General features: G+C 37.6%; 1 protein-coding gene and 1 pseudogene across 1 annotated transcript in view; one reads left to right on the top strand and one right to left on the bottom strand.

Moving 5' to 3' along the window:
- Positions 1-19,378, bottom strand: part of ANKRD30B (ankyrin repeat domain 30B) — a 106,394-nt gene that overhangs the window by 49,023 nt on the left and 37,993 nt on the right. The window contains exons 8-11 of the mRNA XM_042909677.1: positions 15,782-15,948; positions 4,494-4,664; positions 2,521-2,554; positions 1,574-1,709 (exon numbers count right to left, since the gene is read on the bottom strand). Of these exons, the coding sequence (XP_042765611.1) occupies positions 1,574-1,709; positions 2,521-2,554; positions 4,494-4,664; positions 15,782-15,948 (508 nt within the window). The remainder of the gene's footprint in view (positions 1-1,573; positions 1,710-2,520; positions 2,555-4,493; positions 4,665-15,781; positions 15,949-19,378) is intronic.
- On the top strand, positions 87-468 carry LOC122203393 (annotated as a pseudogene).

The following is a 19,378-nucleotide window of genomic DNA, read 5'->3' as shown; positions in this document are numbered from 1 at the left end:
GGAGAAGAAAAACCTTGCAAAAAAAAAAAGAGAGGTGATAAAGGAACTGTATCTAGCTCTTTCCACCATCTTTCTGTGCCACCATCATGATGCATGTGAATGTCGTGGCAGATGCTCCCCAAAGCATAACAATACTGAAAAGAGAAGCAGACGCCAGGTTCTTACGAGGCCGTGCTCCAAAGACATTGTCCACTTTCTAACTGTGATGATGAAGCATGGTTACACTGGTGAATTTAAAACCATTGATGATCACAGAGTTGGGAAAATTGTTGTGAACCTCACAGGCAGGTTAAGCAAGCATGGAGTGACTGGCCCTAGAACTGATGGACAATGCAAAGATCTAGAAAAATGGCAGAATAATCTGCTCGGTTTGGTTTCATTATACTGACCACCTCAGCTACAGTCATGGACCATGAAGAAGCAAGATGAAAACACACAGAAGGGGAAATCCTGGGATTCTTTTTCTAGGGATGTAATACGTATGTGCAAATAAAATGCCTCAGTGGAAAACAAAAACAAAAACAACCACAAAAAAAAAAACAAAAAGAAAACAAAATAAGAAGGAACTGTGTCTAGAATATACAAAGAATTCTGAAAACTCAACAAGTAAGAAAACAAATTTTTAAAATAAAAAACGATTTGGACAATTCAAAGAAGATATACAGATGGCAAGCAAGCATGTGAAAATATGGTCAACATCGTCAGTTATTAGGAAAATGTATATTCAAACCATAATGATATATAAAATATCCATCTGAATGGCTAGGATTTAAAAAGCTGACAATACTAAGTGTTCATGAATATGTATGCAGGAATTGGTGCTCTCACAGACTGCTGGTGGGAATGGAAAACGGTACAACTCCTTTAGAAAACGATTTGGCAGCTTCATAATAAGGGAATATAAAGGGACATGAGATTTTTAAGGGTGATGAATATGTTAACTGTCTGGATTGCGGTTATCGTTTCATACGTGTAAACATATGTCAAAACTATCAAATGACTTCATATATGTGCAGTTTACCTAACTAAAGCTGTTGGAAACGAAAAGCTCTTTCACAGGAAGAAACGTCTAAAACAGTGGATAAGACACAGATGGAAAGAAGGATGTCAAACAATACAAGATGAAGCCAGAGGACTGTGGCCTTTTAACCTAATAGCAATGAGAAGTAACAGCTAAGCTTTAAGCAAGGAGGTAACATGATGAAATACACATTTTTTTGAATATGTAATATTTATGGTTGCAGTGCAGACCAAGGTCCTGGGAGGTTGAACGGCAGGGAAAACGGTCCTGAGGTTATTTCAGTCATCTAGGAGAAAAATAATGACCTGACCTGGGTGAAGGCACAGAAGAGAAGCAGAGTTAACAGACACGTTAGATGTGCCATTCTCACTAAGAAAGGTACAGTAGAAATGATGACTCTTTGGCTGAGAGGATACAATAGTTCTCCTTTTATTTTAATATAAAACATATTTCTGAGTTGAACAGCTCTACAATACAGCAGTGTTCTATGGTGCAGTACTAGGCAAGGTGTGCACATATTACTACAGCCATATACGTAAAAAGGCTTCCTACCTTTACAATCCATGCCAAGTTGTTCAATCAGCAACATGAAATTCTTAGAGTAAGGCAACTCACAATCCTCTGAGGCTGTTTCAGATGACTGAATGAAGTCGACAAGGTCATCCATAGAAGTAATTTGCTTTTTGACCTACAAATAAAGAATACCATTTCAAAATGTCCCCCAAATATTTATAAAATATACAAGGTGTAGAGAAGCGATAAATACCCATCTTTTTATAAAAGCAAACACAGGGGCACCTGAGTGGCTCAGTCGGTTGAGCATCTGACTCCATTGTGGCTCAGGTCATGACCTCAGGGTTCCTGAGTTTGAGTCCCATGTTGACCTCCACAATGTCAGCATGGAGCCTGCTTGGGATTCTCTCTCCCCCCTCCCCCTGCCCCTCCCCCACTTGTGCGTGCTCTCTCTCAAAATACATTTTAAAAATAAGTGAATAAACATTTAAAAGAGACTTTTTTTTTTTTTTTAATTTTTTTTTTTCAACGTTTTTTATTTATTTTTGGGACAGAGAGAGACAGAGCATGAACGGGGGAGGGGCAGAGAGAGAGGGAGACACAGAATCGGAAACAGGCTCCAGGCTCCGAGCCATCAGCCCAGAGCCTGACGCGGGGCTCGAACTCACGGACCGCGAGATCGTGACCTGGCTGAAGTCGGACGCTTAACCGACTGCGCCACCCAGGCGCCCCTAAAAGAGACTTTTTAAAAGAACGGATTTTTATCAAAAAGATACCGTTATCAATAGCTAGTATTTCTAAGTAACTTTTTCACAGCAAATGTCTCTACAACAAAGGAAGATTTTCTATTTTTTCACTACATCTTTCATAAAGTATTTTTTTTTGGCCACTGAACAATATCTCTAATAAATATTTATCAAAATAATATAATAAAATAAAAATAAAATAAATAAATAAAATAAAATTACATTGTCTATTTTTCTTACCTTGTTCTTTTTCTTAGAAATTTTCTTTGCAGGTCTGAAAAAACCCAACAACTCTTTTCAGGCAAATCTTAAATACTTAAAATACAAAGAATATTTAAATCTATTGTTTCTGATATAAAATCTCTGCATTTGAAACTAATTTTCTACAAAGGGGATTAAACAATAGAGTAACATTAAACAGCATAGAAAATATACTGCTACTAATATTAACAAAGGATTAGACGTATCCAGGTGTAATACATGTGCTGCTGAAGCGAGAACAACAAAGTACTAAATTTAGATAAAAACTAACAAAAGCAAAGGAAAATCCTAATGCTACTTGCATTATTTGATAGGCATGATACCATTGTTTTTGTTGTTGTCATTTTTACTAAAAATAAGCTTTTACTAGCACTAAAACCTACTTGGAAACTGCAAGTTAAGTCCCTATATGAAAGGACCCCTTTTGAACAATCGTGATATTAACGTGTTGAAGACTCACTGTGCAACTACTCTCTAGGCATTACTATGAGCACTTTACATGTCTTCAAGGCATTTGAAGCCCCACAACAATCTTATGAAGTAGGTTAGTATAGTAGGTATTTTACACAGGAAGAAAATGAGGCACAGAAAGTCGAAGTGACTTGCCCAAGAGGCCCTAATCGCTGGCCAAGAACAGACCCTGAATTCAAACCCAGGAATGTGCCTTCAAAGCATGTGTTTGATAACATGTGGTTAAAGTAATACTTAAGTGTTTCTAACTAATATAATAGCAAATGAATCTACATTATTATTCTATTTCTAGCTATAGCTGTACATAACAATTTCTGAATCTTACACATTCTTTTAAGAGACTTTATACCTAAGCAATATTGGAAATCTACTTTCAATAAACTACAGATTTGCTTCTTCTAGAGAAGTTCATCAACAGGCATTCATTCGTTCATTCAACTGTTTATTCCCACATTCAACACATACTTATTGAACATATAATCTGTGTCAATGACACTGCTGGTACAGGAAGCATGGTTTTTGTAATTTAGAGCTTTCCAGTCCAAAAGGAATAATCTGTGATGGGTTACTAGTTTATTTTCCAATTGTAAATAAACAAAATCTTCCCCTTTCCCCAGAACGTAAATAAATATTAACTTGATATAACCAGATACTTTCAAGTCCCTAACAAAATCATAGCTATTCGTGATGCTATCAAAGGCACTGAATATCTAAAATCATCAAGGAAGGATTAGTTCTATTCAGAATGGCCTCAGTGTTTGCATACATTTATTATAAGTGTGAGTGTATATATATACACACACATATACTTATATATTCATATAGAATTCATACAGAGGTATATATATATATATATATATATATATATATATATATATATATATATATACACCTGCATACACGCATATATATATTTTTAAATCTGCACATTCAATTATAGGAGAATACCCCATTGTGGAACCAATTCTGAATAAACCAACTTCTTCCACAAAATTACATGAATAGGAGTACTAAAGACAATTACTATAATCTTTAAAAGATACTGTAATACACTCAACAAAGTTCCTAATGTTTGGAAACGCAAACAAAATTAAATTAACTAACCATGTCTATCTCTATTGATCATTTCCAACAGCATACATACTCTAAAATCTCCCATCTTAAAATAAGAAGAGCAAGACAATGCCTTTGCAACTCACATTCTTTTTCAGTTATCATCCATTTCTCTATTACCTTTCCCAATTAAAATGCTCTAAGGAGTTGTTTACACTTACTCATCTTCCATGCTTCCACGGTGACTACTGAAACTGCTCCTTGACAAAGTCACTTACCCTCATCATAACTTTTCAAGCAGTGTGTTTGATATGTTGAGTATTTCTTGCTTTAGCTTGGACCTACCTACACTACAGCATCGTATTTCCACAAAAGGTAATCACGGCTAAAATTCCTTCACAGGCACATAAAGAATTTATAGATTTTACCTGCTTTCATGCTGATCCTTTACACTGAAATGGCTGCCATCATTCTTTTGTAGTGGACCACCAGTTAGGGAATCGGCCTTCTTCAACACTGGTGTGATCACAGCTCCTTTTGATGTCCCTGTTTCATTTTCACCTTCATTTAACTTCTTCATATGTAAACCAGGTTCACTCCTTAAAAAAAAAGCCATAAAAAAGCCAATGTTTTCTAATAATTTTACTGATAAAGAATAAAAAGACAATTTTCATTAAGTTCTGAATTTTACCCATCTGACTTAATTTATTAATTCAGAGAACAGTGCTGAAATACCAACCATACACAAGGAAATACTCATCTGTTGCTTCAAACACAGATAAGTATACAATTATAATACAATGTGATTTGTAAGAATTGACATGTGAAAAGCTGTAAGTGAGGACAAGAAAGGCTTTATTGAAGAGGGAAAATAAACAGGAGAGGTCACCAGGAAAAGAAACGGGAGAAAACCATTTTCTTAGAGATTAGAATGTAAGCACAAAGATTACATAGATGGCATCTAGGTGCCTTGAAAGGAAAAGTATACTTTTAGGAACTTGGAAAAAAAGCATAAGATACATGGAACCAAGTAGTAAGAGTCAGGAAAGAAATTCTGACTCAGACATGGGGAGTAATAACTAGATTTGTGCTATATTTTCGGCTTTTCTTTTAAATATAAAAATGCTTCATTTCAACAAAGTTTTAAAATAGCACGAGGTCCATATAACATGAAAGAAGAAATCAGGGAAATATCTTAGGGGCAAAACTACTTTTAAAATACCCATATGTCAGAGCGATATCAGTATCATAGCTGAGTAAGATGTACCTTGTTGTGTCTCCCCACCTACAACAAACTGGCATCTTATCCACCCAAGGGCAAAACTACCTTTGCAGGAGCTGTGGGAATCTAGCACCATATCCCAAGGGACCGAGGAAAAGTCTTGCCTACCCGTGCATCAGGTAACAGGCATACATACTACAGTCTAATCTGTGGACCTAGCAATAGCCCATAAAGTGCCTCCAGTCCCTCCCTCTCAGCTACATCTGGGAGTCCCTCCCTAGAAAACACTGTCTAGGATAATCACCCGGGGATGAGAGAGCCTATTTGGAAAACCAGGTGTCCTGCAGAGAATTTCCAGCATACCACTGGAGCAAAAAATCAGGGTTGGACACACTGAAGAGGTAGTCATTAAAGACTGGAGGAGGTGACTGCTACTTCAAATGCAAAGACAGCAATGCAAAATTGCAAAGAATATGAAATATCAAGGAAATATGATACCATCAAAGGATCACAATAATCTTCCAGTAATCAATCAGAAACACATGGAGATCTGTAATTTATTCAAAAGAGAATTCAAAAACAGCAGTTTTAAGGAAACTCAGTGAGTTACAAGAAAAACACAAAAAGCCAACTCACTAAAATCAGAAAAAACACTCTATGAATAAAATGAGAAGCTTAACAAAGAGCTGGAAATAGTAAAAACTGACTAAACAAAAATCCTGGAGCTGAAGTGTATAATGAAGGAGATGAAAAAAGCAAGAGTGATCACTGACAGGAAATGGATCAAGCAAAAACAAAAACAAATGTGAATTTAAAGACAGGAACTATCAAATTATCCAGTCAGCAGAGAACAAAGTAAAAAGAATGAAAAAGAGTGAGGAAAGACTATGTGACTACAAGTGAACCCTCATAAGGGTATTGGCAATTTCTCAGCAGAAACCTTACATACCAGGAGGCAGTGGGATTATACATATTCAAAGTGCTAAGAGAAAAAAGACTACCAATCAAGAATACTTTACTCAGCAAAATTACCCTTTGGAAATCAAGTCAAATAAATACATTTGATACACCGCATTAACAGGATAAAAAAAAAATCATATGATCATCCCAGCATGTGAGGAAAAAGCATTTGACAAAATTCAACATCTTTTCAGGATAAAAACTCTCAATAAAGTGGGTACTGAATTATCACACCTGGACATAGTGAAGTCCAATATGATAAGCCCATGGCCAACATCATATGCAGTGGTAAAAAACTGAAAGCTTTTACTCTAAGTTCAAGAACAAGGCAAAGTTGCCCACTTGACCACTCCTATTCAACAGGATATGGGAAGTCCTAGCCAAAGCAGTCAGGCAAGAAAAGGAAATGAAAGGCATCCAAATCAGAAAAGACATAAAACCGTCTTTGTTGGCAGATGATATGTTCTTATATATAGAATATACTGAAGATACCACCAAAAAGCTGTTCAAAGGATGAAGGATATAAAATGAACATAAAGATGCAGGGGTGCCTGGGTGGCTCAGTCAGTTAAGCTTCTGACTTCGGCTAAGGTCATGATCTCGTGGTTTGCGGTTCAAGCCCTCTATTGGGCTCTGTGCTGACAGCTCAGAGCCTGGAGCCTGCTTTGGATTCTCCCTCTCTCTCTCTCTGCCCCTCCCCTGTCCACACTCTGTCTCTTTAGCCTCTACTACAAAGCTGTGATCATCAAGACAGTATGGTATTGGCACAAAAACAGACACACAGACCAATGGAATAGAATAGAGACCCCAGAAGTAGACCCACAAATGTATGGCTAACTAAGCACTGACAAAGCAGGAAAGAGTATCCAATGGAAAAAAAAAAAGACAGTCTCTTTCTCCTGGGAGAACTGGACAGCAACATGCAGAAGAATGGAACTAGACCACTTTCTTACACCATACACACAAATAAACTCAAAATGGATGAAGGACCTGAATGTGAGACAGGAAACCATCAAAACCCTAGAGGAGAAAGCAGGAAAAAACCTGTTTGACCTCCGCCGCAGCAATTTCTTACTCGACACATCTCCAAAGGCAAGGGAATTAAAAGCAAAAATGAACTATTGGGGCCTCGTCAAGATAAAAAGCTTCTGCACTGCAAAGGAATCAATCAAGAAAACCAAAAGGCAACCGACAGAATGGGAGAAGATATTTGCAAATGACATATCGGATAAAAGAAGGGCTAATGTCCAGAATCTGTAAAGAACTCACCAAACTCCACACCCACAAAACAAATAATCCAGGGAAGAAATGGGCAGAAGACATGAATAGACACTTTTCCAAAGAAGACATCCAGATGGACAACAGACACATGGAAAGATGCTCAATGTCACTCCTCATCAGGGAAATACAAATCAAAACCACACTGAGATACCACCTCACGCTGGTCAGAGCGGCTAAAATGAACAAATCAGGAGACTATAGATGCTGGCAAAGATGTGGAGAAACAGGAACCCTCTTGCACTGTTGGTGGCAATGCAAACTGGTGCAGCAATCTAGAAAACAATGTGGAGGTTCCTCAAATAATTAAAAATAGAACTACCCTATGACCCAGCAATAGCACTGCTGGGAATTTACCCAAGGGATAAGGAGTGCTGATGCATAGGAGCACATGTACCCCAATGTTTACAGCAGCACTTTCAACAATCGCCAAATTATGGAAAGAGCCTAAATGTCCATCACCCGACGAATGGAGAAAGAAGATGTGGTTTATATATACAGTGGACTACTACTTGGCAATGAGAAAGAGTGAAATCTGACCATTTGCAACAACGTGGATGGAAGTGGAGGGTATTATGCGAAGTGAAATAAGTCAGGCAGAGAAAGACAGATACCATATGTTTTCACTTATATCTGGATCCTGAGAAACTTAACAGGAGACCATGGGGGGAGCGGGGGGAAAAAAGTTACAGAGAGGGAGGGAGGCAAACGATAAGAGACTTGTAAACACTGAGAATCAACTAAGGGTTGATAGGAGATGGGGGAGAGGGGAAAGTGGGTGATGGGCATTGAGAAGGGCACCTGTTGGGATGAGCAGTGGGTGTTGTATGGAAACCAATTTGACAATAGATTATATTTAGTAAAAAAAAATTACAAAATCAACATCAAGAAATCAGTTGCATTTCTACACAATAACAATGAAATAGCTGAAAAAGAAATATAAGGAGGGGCGCCTGGGTGGCTCAGTCGGTTGAGTGTCCGACTTCAGCTCAGGTCACGATCTCACGGACCGTGAGTTCGAGCCCCGCGTCGGGCTCTGGGCTGATGGCTCAGAGCCTGGAGCCTGCTTCCGATTCTGTGTCTCCCTCTCTCTCTGCCCCTCCCTCGTTCATGCTCTGTCTCTCTCTGTCTCAAAAATAAATAAACGTTAAAAAAAAAAAAGAAATATAAGGAAAAAATCCCCTTCCCCAAAACATCAAAAAGACCAAAATACTTTGGAATGAATTTAATCAAGGACTTTCTGAAAGATAGGTACAGTAAAGACTACAAGACATTGTAAAAGAAACAGCAGAGACACAAACGAATGGGAAGATACCCCGTTGTTTATGGATTAGAAAAATTAGTATCATTAAATATCCGCATTACCTGAAACCACCTACAGAGTCAATGCAATCCTTGTCAAAATTCCAATGACCTTTTTCACAGAAATAGGAAAAGCATTCCTCAAATGTGTAAGGAACAAAAAAGACCCCAAATAGCCAAAGCAATCCTAAGAAAGAAGAACAAAGCTGGAAGCATCACACTTGCTGGTGTCAAACTATTACAAAGTTATGGTAATAAAAACCGTATGAAGTTGCACAAAAACAAACACAAACATGAATGAAACAGAATCAAGAACCCAGAAATAAACCCATGCATGAAGTCAACTAAAAACCCATGCATAAAGTCTCTTTGTTAAGCGACCCGAGAAAACTCAAAAGAGAAAAGGTAATCTCTTCAATACATGATGCTGAGAAAAGTGGATATGAACATGCAACAGAATAAAACTGTGCCTCTACCTTACACCACTCACAAAAGTTACCCCAAACACAAATAACGACTTCCATATAAAATCTTAAATCATAAAACTCCTAGAAGAAAACACAGGATAAAAGCTCCTTGGCATAGCTCTTACGAATGATTTAGGATAGGACATCCAAAGTACAAGCAATAAAAGCAAAACAACCAATGCAATCAACAATGTTTCCGCACAGCAAATGAAACAAGCAACATGACGGAAAGGCAACCTATGGAAAGGATGAAAACATTCACAAGCTACAAATATGAAAAACGTCAATATCTAAAATGTGTAAGGAATTCGTACAACTGAACACCTAAAAACAAATATAATTAAAAACTGGGCAAGGCACCTTCATAGACGTCTCTCCTCAGAACATATTCAGATGGCCAAGGGTACACAAGAAGGTGCTCGATATCACTATTCATCAGGGCAATGCAAATCAAAACTGCAGTATATAGATATCACTTTGACCTATTAAAATGGCTATTGTCAAAACGACAAGAGATATCGTTGGCAAGGATGTACAGGAAAGGAATTCCTTGTACTGCTGTAGGACTGTAAATTGGGACAGCCACTATGTAAAACAGTATGGTGGCACCTCAACACACTAAAAATGGAACCTCCATATGAGCCAATAATCCCATTTCTGGGTATATATCTTAAAGACATGACATCCTTACCTTGGAGAGATAGCTGCAGCCCTCTGTTTATTGCAGCATTATTTACAATAGTCAAGAAACAACCTAAGCATCCATCAATGGATCCATGGATTAAAAAATATGGTATATATTTACAATGGAATATTTTCAGCCACAAGCAAGAAGGAAATCCTGCCATTTGTGACAACGTGAGTGAAACTTGAGGGCTTTATGCTTAGTGAAAAGAAGTCAGACACAGGAAGACAAATACTGTATGATCTGACTTATATGTGGAATTAAAAAAAAAAAATTGCACGGAAAACAGAACAGATTGGTGTTGCCAGGGTTAGGAAGCTGTGAGAAATGGGTAGATATTGGTCAAAGGGTACAAACTACCTGTTACAAGATTAATAAATTCTGGGGATTTAATGTGCAGGATGGTGATTACAGTGGACAATAGTGTATCATATCATTTGAAAGTTGCTACAAGAGTAGATCATCACAAACAAGAAAGGATAATTATGTGAGGTGATGGAAGTATTAACACTATTGTGGTAATCATTTGACAATATAAAAGTGTATCATATTAATACAGGTATACCTTACAGTTACACAGATGTATGTTACTTATATCTCATAAATCTGGAAAAACTTCAAAAATTCAAAAGTACTCATATGTCATTATCTATCGCTCAAAAATAGCAATCATCTGATTAGTTATCCTTTTGTTTAAAAAAAAAATGGTTTGCGGTGCCTGGATGGCTCAGTCCGTTAAGTGTATGACTTTGGCTCAGTTTGTGATCTAAGGGTTTGTGGCTTTGAGCCCCACATCGGGCTGTGTGCTGACAGCCCAGAGCCTGGAGCCTGCTTCGGAATCTTTGTCTCCCCCTCTCTCTGCCCCTCCCCCACTCTCACTTTGTCTCTCTCCAAATGAATAAACGTTTAAAAAAATTAAAAAAAAATGATTTGGTAACTTTTGTATACTTTTAGCCTAATATCTAGTCCTGATAGAAAATACTGGGAGATTCACCAAAAAGAAAATTATAATTCTTTTTTCATGGACTAAATGCATGCAACAGAATATTATTACCATACAGCTACGTACATTTCCAAAAAGAATGAAATTTCCCACAGATTATTTAGGACTTAAACATGAGCCCCGAAGAGCACCAAAAACAAAAACAAAACTAGCAATTGTGTTTTTTTCAAAAAAACTGTTATACAGATAACTTTTCTTGTTGAAATAACATCCAAGAAAAGAAGAATCTTTCTGAAAGCAATTATCAAACAATTCCTCTCGACCCAAACTTCAAAAATGAATCTGTAATTACAGAATTTAAAATAGCTTTCATTTTGAACCCAGTCAATAGAAGCAATTTTTAAGTAGAAAACATCTGGTGAAAGCCACCTCAAACTTAGAAAAAACAAAACAAAACAAAACAAAAACCCCCTAACACGTAGCCATGGTAACAAGAAGCCACCAGAATCAGTTTTAAACGTGTTAATCAATGCCCACCAGCCCTACTCACCAACCAATCCATTTCAGCTCCTTCCTTCTGAAAGACAGCCAATAAAGGACAAAAATCACTCCAAAGCACATGCTTCAGCGTGCCAACCAATCCACACCAGTCTCCAAGCACCCGAATAAGCATGGTGCTTCAAATGATGACAAACCATTTAATTTTCTGAAAGTCCCCCAATCCTTAAACTCCACTCTTCCCTGTTAGAAAAGACTATACCTAACCAGCATAGCTCGCTCTTATTTGTAAGCGATAAATGCCAACTTCATCTTTTTATTTCAGATCTTGAGGGCTCAGAATCCTTTGGCAAGAATCTTTAAAGTCGTATAATAATTTGCCACCATATTTTAGTTTCCTTCATAAATATAAAGGAAGTTTGCTATTCCTTTGATACATTTCACCATAATTAAAACTAACATAAATACAACTAAAAGAATAAGTAGCAAGTAAACACAATATTGGGCCCCCCAAAATCCAAAAAATGTATATAACTGGCAGGTTTAGTTGTCAGAATGAACCCACGCCAAACTTTGTAAAAGTGAGGACTAGTATTATGTTAAAAACAATACACACAGGTTAAACTCCATTCACTCAATAAACATTACTGAATAAGTGCTGTATAGACTAGAACATTTTCTAGGCACTGAGGACATAGCAATGAACACATAACAATCCTACTCATGAGTGAAGTAAACCTACAATAACAATAAGCTACACAGGCCAAACATACAGTATTAGAGGAGAAAAACTAAAGCAGAGAAATCACATTTTGAGGTGTTATAGGGAAAAGGGGAGTTGAAGTACTAGTCAGGATGGCCAAGAAAGGCCTTGCTGAGAAAGTGACTTTTAAGCAAAAACCTGAAAGAAAAAACAAACAAAAAAGGAAAAAGCAAGCCATGAGGTATCTGAGGGAAAGCATTCCAGATAGAGTCAACAGCAAGTACAGAAGTATGTCCGAAGTACTGAAAGAGTAGTGAGAAATTCAGTATGGCTGGACAGAATGAAAGGGGTAGAAAAGAGTTCAAATCAGAGAGAGAGAGGAGGAGACACCTGATCATATATACGCCTTGTCGGCATTAGGAAGAGTTTTGGCATGTACTCTGAGTGAAATGGGAGGCAATTAGGCTTTGAGCGGAGGAAGGACACAATCTGACTTACGTTTTACTAGATCCAAAGTGTTTAGAATTAACGGAAACAGAGGAAAAACAAAAGAAGAAACAAACAAACAAGAAGACCAGTTAGTTACCTAGTACTCCAATATAAACAACAGATGATAGTCTCTTGGTCATGGAAGATGTGTTTGGATTCTGGATATATTTGAAGGAAGACTGGACAAGATTCGCTGACAGATGAGATGTGATGTGTATGAAAAAGAAAAAGAAAAGAGAAAGAAAAAGAAAAAGAAAAAGAAAAAAAAAAGACAGGACTCAAAGATGATACCAAGTTTTTTAGCAGAGCAAATCATAGAACTGTTATTAACCCAATTAGGAAAGACATGAAAGGCAAATATTAAGAAAGAATATCAGGAGTTCAATTTGGGACATGTTAAGTTTGCAACAGCTATCCAGAAAGAGGTATCAAGTAGGCAGTTTGATATGCGGGCCTGGAATTATGGAGAGAGATCTGGGCTGGAGATATAAACTTGAGGATCATTAGAATATACAAGATAGTAAAAGTCAAGAGAAGGAAAATCCAAGGACAATTCCTGGAAGACATCAATGGGTTAAAAGGTGGGGGACGAGGAGAAACAAGCAAATCAGGCTGAGGTGTACAGACTAGAAAGGCAGCGGCAAAATCAGGTGAGTGAGTGATCTCCTACAAGCAACATGGAGACAGAATTTGGGAGGAGAGAGTTTTCCATTGGGTCAAATATTGCTGAAAGCTTAAGTCAAATGAGATGTATGAAATTATGTTTAGATTTAGTAAAGTGAAAATCGGTGGCAACCTTGAAAAAACAATTCTGGAGGAGTGAGAGGGAAAATTGCTACAATGAATTCAAGAATGGATGGGAGGGAGGGAAATCAGGATCAAAGAGTGAAGAAGGCTCTTGAAGGATTTCATAGCTAAGTGAAATGGTCATGGTTGATCTAATTTTCTATTATTGCTGTAGTTTTCAATTGTTACATAATGATTAGGTAGTATTTTTGTAATATTTGGAAGTCTTAAAAATTGCATATATGTAACACTAGTTTTTTTTTTTTTTTGCTTTTTTTAAATGCCACACCAAGGTACCAAATAACTCACAAAATTATACAATGAGAAGACTCCTTAAAATTTTTCTAGATATATAACATTATATAAGCTGATTACCATTTTTCTCATGCTTAGAAAGACCACGGAAAAACTAAGTTTCAAGGGCAGTATTTTGTGCTTGATAAAAATTATGGAACTCTAAGGGCACCTGGGTGGCCCAGTCCATGAAGCATCCAGCTCTTGATTTTGGCTCAGGTCATGATCTCTAGGATCTCTAGCATCGAGCTCTGCACTGACAGCATGGAGCCTCCTTGGGATTCTCTCTCTCCCTCTCTCTTTGCCCCTCCCCCACTCATGTGTGCATGCTCGCTCGCTCTCTCTCTCAAAATAAACAAACACTTTTAAAAAGTCACCTAACTCCAGGCTATTATATACTATCCAAAGTAATTAGTCACATTAAAATTTTATACACAGAAGTAAAAGGGGGTGGGAATGCAGAAAATAGTCCTACTTTGTAAACTGAATTGTCATCAATTGTAGAACATGAAGGCACTGTTGAAAAATTTGGTGTGGTGCATGATGAAATATATTCTCTAAAAAGGCAGGATAATGGCATGCAAGCAAGGTACCTTTATGAAAACGATTCACTGCATTATCAGCATCTTGGTTTATAGCACACGGGTCATGAAATGTTTATATAGAATATGAGACATGTTACCACGTGAAACCTCTTGGCAATATTCAGATTAAGCTGAGGGTCCAACATTGGAGCACTCATGCACTGGGAAACAAAGCCAAAAATCTAATAACTAGCAATTTTGTTGGTAATGAAGTAGACTGCCAGTGTAGTAAGGAACTTCCTTTTGCAATTCAGCAGATATTAAAAGTATTCTAACAAAATGTGCGTAAGACATGATATCAAACCAAACCAAATGCTTTAAATATACTTTGTTAAACCAGCAGGACACATAGACCTAAATTCATTTTTTAAAATGGTCACATATTCCATTACTTTATAGAAGTGAAACTTAACTTCCTTATTAATGAATGGATATTTAGCCTATCTCTGGGGCACCTAGGTGGCTCAGTCTGGTGAGCATCCGACTGTTGATGGTGGCTCAGGTCATGATCTTGTGGTCATGAGATCGAGCCCTGTGTTGGCCTCTGCACTGTTAACGTGGAGTCTGCTTGGGATTCTCTCTCTCTCCCTCTCAGTCTCTGCCCCCCCTCGATGCCTGGGCATCTGAGTGTGCACATTCTCTGTGTGTCTCTCAAAATAAGTAAATAAGCATTTAGACTATCTCCAAATGTTTGATATGGGAATGCTATAATAAATATCCTTCACATATACATGTAACATATTTATATAAGTAACCTTAACATATCTGTCCTATTTTGTATATGTAATAATATATAATAAATGCCCTTACAGTGTGTGTGTGTGCGTGCGTGTGTGTGTGTGTGTGTGTGTGCGTGTGTGTGTGTGTTTGCATGCACAGGCGCACGTGCTTGCTTATAGAAGTCACGTATTTCAGAAGGACCCAGTCCTGGCAACAAAACCATTGGAATAAAGGGATGACCTACCTGAAATATTTTTCTCATGTTATATTATTTATTTTTGACAGTGACAGAGACAGAGCACAAGCAGGGAAGGGCCAGAGAGAGAGGGAGACACAGAATCGGAAGCAGGCTCCAGGCTCTGAGCTGTTAGCACAGAGCCTGACGCAAGGCTTGAGCTCGTGAAGTGCAAGATCATGACCTGAGCTGAAGTTGGACACTTAACCAACTGAGCCACCCAGGTGCCCCGACATATTTCAAAATTTGAAATACACCGTTAAATCACCTTTCAAAAAGGAGTTACCAATTTCATCCAGCCACAGTGTCTAACAATGTCATTTTCCTCACATTTCCTAACTTTGGTTATTTTTTTAATAAAATATTTATCACTATGACTGCAAAAAATGGTATCTCGTTGGTATTTACATTTTTCTCATTAGCACGTAGGATGCAATGTCTCCACGAAAAATACGAAATTTGTTCATCGTGAACATTAGCTCAAACTAGAAAAGTTTGTTGCATAGGAAAATAACAATGACCTACTATTTAAATATTGCTATAGGCTTACCTATCAGAATCTTTTTTTTCTGTAATAGGCAATTGATGGTTATCAGTTTTTCCATTCTGTCTTTGTGGAATTAATCCAGCAGCCGCAGCATCATGTATGTTTTCTGATACTTCCATGTCACTTCCTCTGTGCTTCTTTTTTTCTTCAACCTTTAATGGAACTTGATACTAAAGGTAATTGTTACTTTAGTCAATAAAAAGAAGTTTTTTCATTAATTTTATCAGCTGACACTTAGTTTGTCATAAATTCAATGGAGGAAAATATTTTGTGTTTACTTTATCATTACAAGTAACTGTAATTTTTATAAACTCTGCTTCATTTCTGTTGAAATTAAAAAAAAGCAGAAGTTACCAATATTTCTAAAAGGGCTTTCTTAATTTTGTACTCTTATTCATATCCACACTTTGCTACCGAGAATTCCCCACCCACCCCCACCCCATCTGACCAAGAGATACAAAGAAATAAAAAGACAAAAGACAAAATTTGTCCTTTTCTATCCTTACCACCTGGGTTTTACACAACAGCCAGATTTAAAACATGGGACATGGAGGTGCTAGAGTAACAAAAACAGGGAACTTTCCTCTTTCTGCACGGAGCTTTTCTTTCCCTTTTTCTTTTGGATCCTAAGGTTCTCAAAAAAAGTGACAGTGTCCCCTAAAATTTATGAACCAAAGTTTGCCACAACACAAAAGGAACAAAGTGAAACGGACGTTAGGGTGGAATTCTGGGAAATTAGTAATGCTCTCCGAATCTCACATTCAATAACCATAACATTTTATAGGGAGAGGGTATAAACGTAATGATCACCTTTAATTCCATTTGCTACTGATAACGCGAGTAAAACTCGAAAAGGTTAAATGATTTGTCCCAAGTTCCTAAAGTGGCATTACCTAGCATTTTATGGCACCAAAAGAGATGATACAATTCTTGAATGCTGACTCAGAGAAATGACCACAAATTCATTAAATTAATGAGATGCATGAAAAGTGTGCCTTTGGCACAGTAAATTAATACCTTGATAGAGGACGAGGGGATTAGCTACTTATTCTTCTAAAGGAGGGTATCTCTAGGTTTTGTCTATTTCTTAACTCCACACATCTCAAAACTCAGTTTTCTCCCTTGGCGTTACATACTGAAGCTTTGCTGAAGGTTTATGCTACCTACATGCTAAAAATCATACAGGCCAAAAGGTATCATACTTTATTGAACATAAAGTGAAGGTTTGACTCAACAGAAACATCTGAGAATGATGATTTTAAAAATGTGGGGAAAAAAGCGGTGATAATACAAATAGCTGTTATTAAGCCTATCTCAAAGGGGTCATGTTGAAATTCTAAGTTCCAAGATTGTGAGTAAAGCAGACAAGACTGCATATATTTGTGGGCAATAAGCTTAGGAATTCCCTGAGCCTGCACTGATGGGTTAACCAGGCATAAAATATTACAAAGCCATAGGATGCTCACACCCAAGTTTGGGTAAACAAGATTAGGTAACTAAGTAGAGAGAGGGCGGGGAAAAGGCTCCAAGACAAAGGTGTGTGAGGGAAACCAGATTAGATATGCAGGAGGACACACTCCCCAATTTAGTACTATGGCAGGAAGCTGCTTTCACAGGAAGGAAGGACCAAATTAGGTAAACAGGTAAATAGGGCTATAGGCTGTAGGCTGCAGGGTGAAGATGCCCAGAGGGGAGCTAATTAGCAAAAGAAACGTGCCTTGTGGATCCTGAGGTAGCATCCCTCTTCTCCCCTAGACTAGCTAAGATAAACAGAGAAGCTGCCTCAGGTCTGCTGTTAACAACCATCTGCCAGGCACAAGGATTTTGTTTTATATTGACCCAAACCCCTAAAACCCTATATCTTCAAAGCCCCTTTCCCTCATGCCCATGAGTTCATGTTCACAGATTGATTGTGTCTTTGTGCACGTCCATCACCATGTTTGGAAGCCTTCTGATCCTAATAAAAACAGCGCAAGGACCCTTAATCCGGGCTCCTGTGTTCTCCCTGACATTAGCCGTCTCTCCTATTGTAATCCTGCATCCCGCTGCTGTCTTGCTAGACAAGCAAGAACCCTAGACCCAGAGTCTACAGACACGTACTGAAGCAATAAATAGATTGCTTTAGCTGGGAACATTTCTGTATATTCCTTCTCTTAGTTATTGCTCCTTTCCCATTTTATTGTTTATGGAAATGCAATTTATATTTAAGCCAATATTTTTTTTAAAAAAACCTGGAGATTATTATGTTTTTTAAGCAGTTTCTTTATGGTTATTCTGGTTCATGAGGTCACATGGTACTTACATAGCTAAGTTAGTTTCCCAGTTCATATACTACTTGGAAGACTGACACAGAAACTTTAAGGAAAACAAATCATAAGAATGTTTTCCTGAACTCTTATTTGTTAGATAGCAGAAATAATCTATTTCCAGACACAATTACTTATTTAGACGATTCCATTGTATTCACACTCTTGTTCTCTTGAGTGGAAAATCAGAATGGATCAGATAATTGCTAAAGAGAAAAAACAAGAGTAACAGCAAGGTGGACCTCTATCTCTTTTGGAGGTTGAACTTTCTCTCTTTCCAAAGACAGGAACTCTACTTGTGACATGTCTATCGCATTCTTAAACCTTTGCATATCTTGATGTAATTCTTCACTTAGATATACTTCAGATGCTGGAAAACTAGATGCTGAAGAAGAACTCACAATTTCTAATTCAGAATCAATACTTTTATAGTTATGAGTACTGGCATTATCTGCATATAATGGCTTCTGGAAAAAAGTCTTGTACTGGTTAGTTTTCTCGTGTTTGTGACAACAGAAATATCATCCCTTTTTGTTTGAACCGTGTGTTTCATCACATCGCAGCAGGCAAGCCACAAATCAAAAAGGCTCTCTGAATCACTAGACTGAGGTCTAATTTACAATCGGTGGTATTTTGGTCCATATTTTTTGCCATTTGCATGTCAAACTCTTGGCCTTCTTTTACTTTAAATGTAACTAGTGGGTTCCTTGCTTTTTTTATTTTCTATATAATTTTAAAAATCCTCATTGTTGTTAAAAAGATGCTCAATGTCTGGTTTGTTCTCATTTTCATAGTCTGTTTTACTTTCTTTTTTTTAATATGAAATTTATTGTCAAATTGGTTTCCATACAACACCCAGTGTTCATCCCAACAGGTGCCCTCCTCAGTGCCCATCACCCACCCTTCCCTCCCTCCCATCCATCAATCCTCAGTTTATTCTCAGTTTGTAAGAGTCTCTTATGGTTTGGCTCTCTCCCTCTCTAAGGTTGTTTTTGTTGTTTTTTTCACTTCCCCTCCCCCATGGTCTTCTGTTAAGTTTCTCAGGAACCACAAAAGAGTGAAAACGTATGGTATCTGTCTTTCTCTGTATGACTTATTTCACTTAGCATCATACTCTCCAGTTCCATCCACGTTGCTACAAAAGACCATATTTCATTCTTTCTCATGGCCAAGTAGTATTCCATTGTGTATATAAACCACAATTTCTTTATCCATTCGTCGGGTGATGGACATTTAGACTCTTTCCATAATTTGGCGATTGCTGAAAGTGCTGCTATAGGGGCACCTGGGTGGC

This window comes from Panthera leo, chromosome D3, assembly GCF_018350215.1.
Source record: "Panthera leo isolate Ple1 chromosome D3, P.leo_Ple1_pat1.1, whole genome shotgun sequence".
NCBI lineage: Eukaryota > Metazoa > Chordata > Mammalia > Carnivora > Felidae > Panthera > Panthera leo.
Note: the sequence above shows the minus strand (reverse complement) of the source record. Positions and strands in the feature narration are given on the sequence as shown.